This window comes from Primulina tabacum, chromosome 8, assembly GCF_025594145.1.
Source record: "Primulina tabacum isolate GXHZ01 chromosome 8, ASM2559414v2, whole genome shotgun sequence".
NCBI lineage: Eukaryota > Viridiplantae > Streptophyta > Magnoliopsida > Lamiales > Gesneriaceae > Primulina > Primulina tabacum.
The window spans coordinates 26,271,563-26,274,953 of NC_134557.1; the positions used below are offsets into that span (position 1 = coordinate 26,271,563).

The 3,391-nt window shown below is 36.2% G+C and overlaps 1 protein-coding gene across 1 annotated transcript; it reads left to right on the forward strand.

The window, feature by feature from the left end:
- The first annotated feature begins 1,464 nt into the window (after positions 1-1,464).
- LOC142554669 (putative mitochondrial protein AtMg00820) lies at positions 1,465-2,847 on the forward strand. Its single transcript, XM_075665334.1, has 2 exons — positions 1,465-1,898; positions 2,721-2,847. Exons 1-2 carry the CDS (start codon positions 1,465-1,467, stop codon positions 2,845-2,847), a joined length of 561 nt encoding a protein of 186 aa, XP_075521449.1.
- Positions 2,848-3,391: the final 544 nt, after the last annotated feature.

Here is a 3,391-nt window from a genome sequence, read left to right on the forward strand (position 1 = left end):
ACCGGTTGATAACTACAGAGGACCAACCATCGCTTTTGTTGATAACTCTAGAGGTAAAGCTATGGGAAAAGTTAAGATTATACATGGCAAGATCATCATCAAATATGTACTTCTGGTAGAAAATTTATGTTATAACCTGATTAGCATAAGTCAACTATGTGACAACGGTTACACCGTTGAATTTCACAAACATATATGCCCTGTTAAAACTGCTGCAGGTAAATCGGTGATAAATAGTCATAGAGAGCAAAATACATATATGGTAAAATGGAGTATTGACTGTCTAAAGGTGCCCACTTGTTTCATTTCCTTAAATGGTAATAAAAATTGGCTTTGGGATAAACGACTTAATCATCTTAATTTCAAATCCGTTGCTACAAGTAGCAAGCTTAAACTGGTATCTAGATTGCCTAACATTGTTTTTTCCAAAGATAAAATCTGCAATGCTTGTCAGCTAGGTAACATGTTCGCCTCAACTTTCAAGAACAAAGGAAGAAACTCATCGGTTAGATGGCTGGAACTTCTTCACATGGACTTGTTTGGACCTATACTGGTAATGAGCTCAGGTGGAAAGAAATATACCCTTGTGGTAATTGATGACTTCTCCAGATTCACATGGGTAATATTTTAAGCTCCAAAGATCAAACCGCGGTTCAACTAATCAAGCTCTTCAAAAGATTTCAAAATTAGAAAACATCAGCAGTATACAGAATCAGAAGTGACAGGGGAACTGAATTTCTGAACCAATTCCTATCATCATATCTCAAAGATCATGGAATAAAACATGAGCTGTCAGCTGCTAGATCACCTCAACAAATTGGAGTAGCTGAGCGAAGGAACCACACACTGAAGGAAGCAGCTAGGACCATGCTGGCAGAATCCGGTATCTCACAACGGTTTTGGGCGGAGGCTATCAATACAGCCGCTATACTAAAACTAGTCTATGATCAATAAGAATCATGAAAAAACTCCATATGAAATTTGGACCAGCAAGCAGCCAGAAGTTGTATACTTCCGCATCTTCGGTTGTAAGTGTTTCATTCATAATAATGGCAAGAATCACCTAACCAAAATTGATGTAAAATCCGATAATGGTGTTTTCTTGAGATACTCAGCAGTGAGCAAGGCATATAGAGTTTATAATCAAAGAACTCCTCACTGTTGAATAATTCATACATATTGTATTCGATGAATCATCCATATGTCACGGACAATAGCAGTAGCATCATTCATTATCTAATCAATAAGCTTGATGCTACTAACTTTGAACCAAGCAGTGATGACGAATTAAATTGAGAGAAACAGGTGAACACATCTCGGAACAAAGTCCAACAGCTCAAGAACACACTCATTAGACAAACGAACCAGAAAACAATCATCAACCTGAGATTGTTCAGATAGAAGAAAAGTCGTTGGAACAAGAAATAACATCACACAACCAACCGAGCTAGATCCATATGGACCATGACTCAAGTGGAAAAGGACCATACACTTGAGCTGGTCATCAGTAACCCTACTGCTCCTTTTAGAATTATAAATCAAATGATTAATGAATTTATGCATGTTGCGTTTGTCTCCCAAATAGAACCCAAGAAGATTGATGATGCATTGCATGATATCAACTGGATAGAGGCTATGCAGGAGGAACTTAATCAATATGAAAGAAGTAAAGTTTGGCATCTAGTTCCTCGTCCTGATAATATGAAAATTATTGGTACTAGATGGGTGTTTAGAAATAAAATGGATGAAAATGGTTCGATTATCAGAAATAAGGCCAGACTAATAGCTCAAGGCTATAGGTCGGAGGAAGGAATAGACTTTGATGAATCTTTTGCCCCTGTAGCTAGGCTAGAAGCAATTAGAATCTTTATGGCCTTCGCAGCATTTAAGGATTTAAGGTATATCAGATGGATTTTAAATCTGCATTTCTAAATGGTTTGCTAAATGAAGAAGTTTATGTAGATCAACCTCATGGCTTTGTTAATCACGTTCATCCTGATTATGTTTACAAACTAGATAAAGCCTTGTATGGACTAAAACAAGCCCCTAGAGCATGGTATGACACGTTAACTAAATTCTTTCTTGAACATGGCTTTTCAACTGGAACTATTAACAAAACTTTGTTTAAATTTTCAAAAGATGATAACTCGTTTGTGCAAATATACGTGGACGATATCATATTTGGATCAACTAATCCTAAATTATGCAAGAGATTCTCTAAGATAATGCATAAACAGTTTAAAATGAGCATGATGGGAGAGCTGAACTTCTTTCTAGGGCTGCAAGTCAAGCAGTCAAAGGATGGCATCTTCATTAACCAAGCTAAATACACGAGAGATATGCTGAAAAAGTTTGGAGAATTGCTATCTAGCCACTACCCCAATGAGCTCATCAATCAAACTAGACAAAGATGAAGGGGGAATTTCTGTGGACACACAAATGTACAGAGGATTAATTTGTTCACTATTTTATCTAACCGACAGTCGTCCAGATATAATGTTTGTTGTTTGTCTATGCGCTCGATTTCAATCTAATCCAATGTAATCTCATTTTTACTTCCACTAAACGAATCCTCAAATATCTAAGGGTATTATTAATGTGGGTCTTTGGTACCTCGAAGATTCAGGTCTTAATCTTGTAGGATAATCAGACACAGACTATGCCGGTTGCAAAATTGACAAAAAAAGTACTAGCGGTTCATGTCAGTTTTTGGTTGATAGATTGATATCGTGGTTTAGCAAGAAACAGATGTATATCGCCACATCAACCCCTGAAGCAGAGTACCTTGCGGCCGGAAGCTATTGTGCACAGATGCTATGGATACAACAACAGCTCAAAGATTATTGAATTCAAGCCACTGAATCTCCCATCTTCTGTGACAACACAAGAACAATCGCGATCACATACAATCCGGTTATGCATTATCGGACAAAGCATGTTGACATCAGACACCATTTTATTCGTGAACACGTCATGAAGAAAGAGATTTGGCTTGAATATGTGCATACTGATCAACAAGCGGTTGATATTTTCACAAAATCATTACTGGAGGCTAAGTTTTCTTATTTCGGAAATACGCTTGGTTTAATTGATTTATCTTAAGTCATTTGTTTAACATTCTTAGTTGATTGAATTATTTCTAAGTTTGTTATGCAGGAAATAAAGAAATAAACAGACGATGATCGGTAACGTAAAAAAATTTCATTAATTTAGGCGGGCTCGTACAACAACAATTTTGTTTTCTCACTACATGTAGTTCCCAAATTCAGTACACGTATAACCCATGCATTTATTTAATTATTAAAGCATTTATTTAATTTTAAAACGAGTCTTAGTAGTGCATGATTTATTTAAATGTATTATTTTAAATTAATTATGTTTATACGATGCA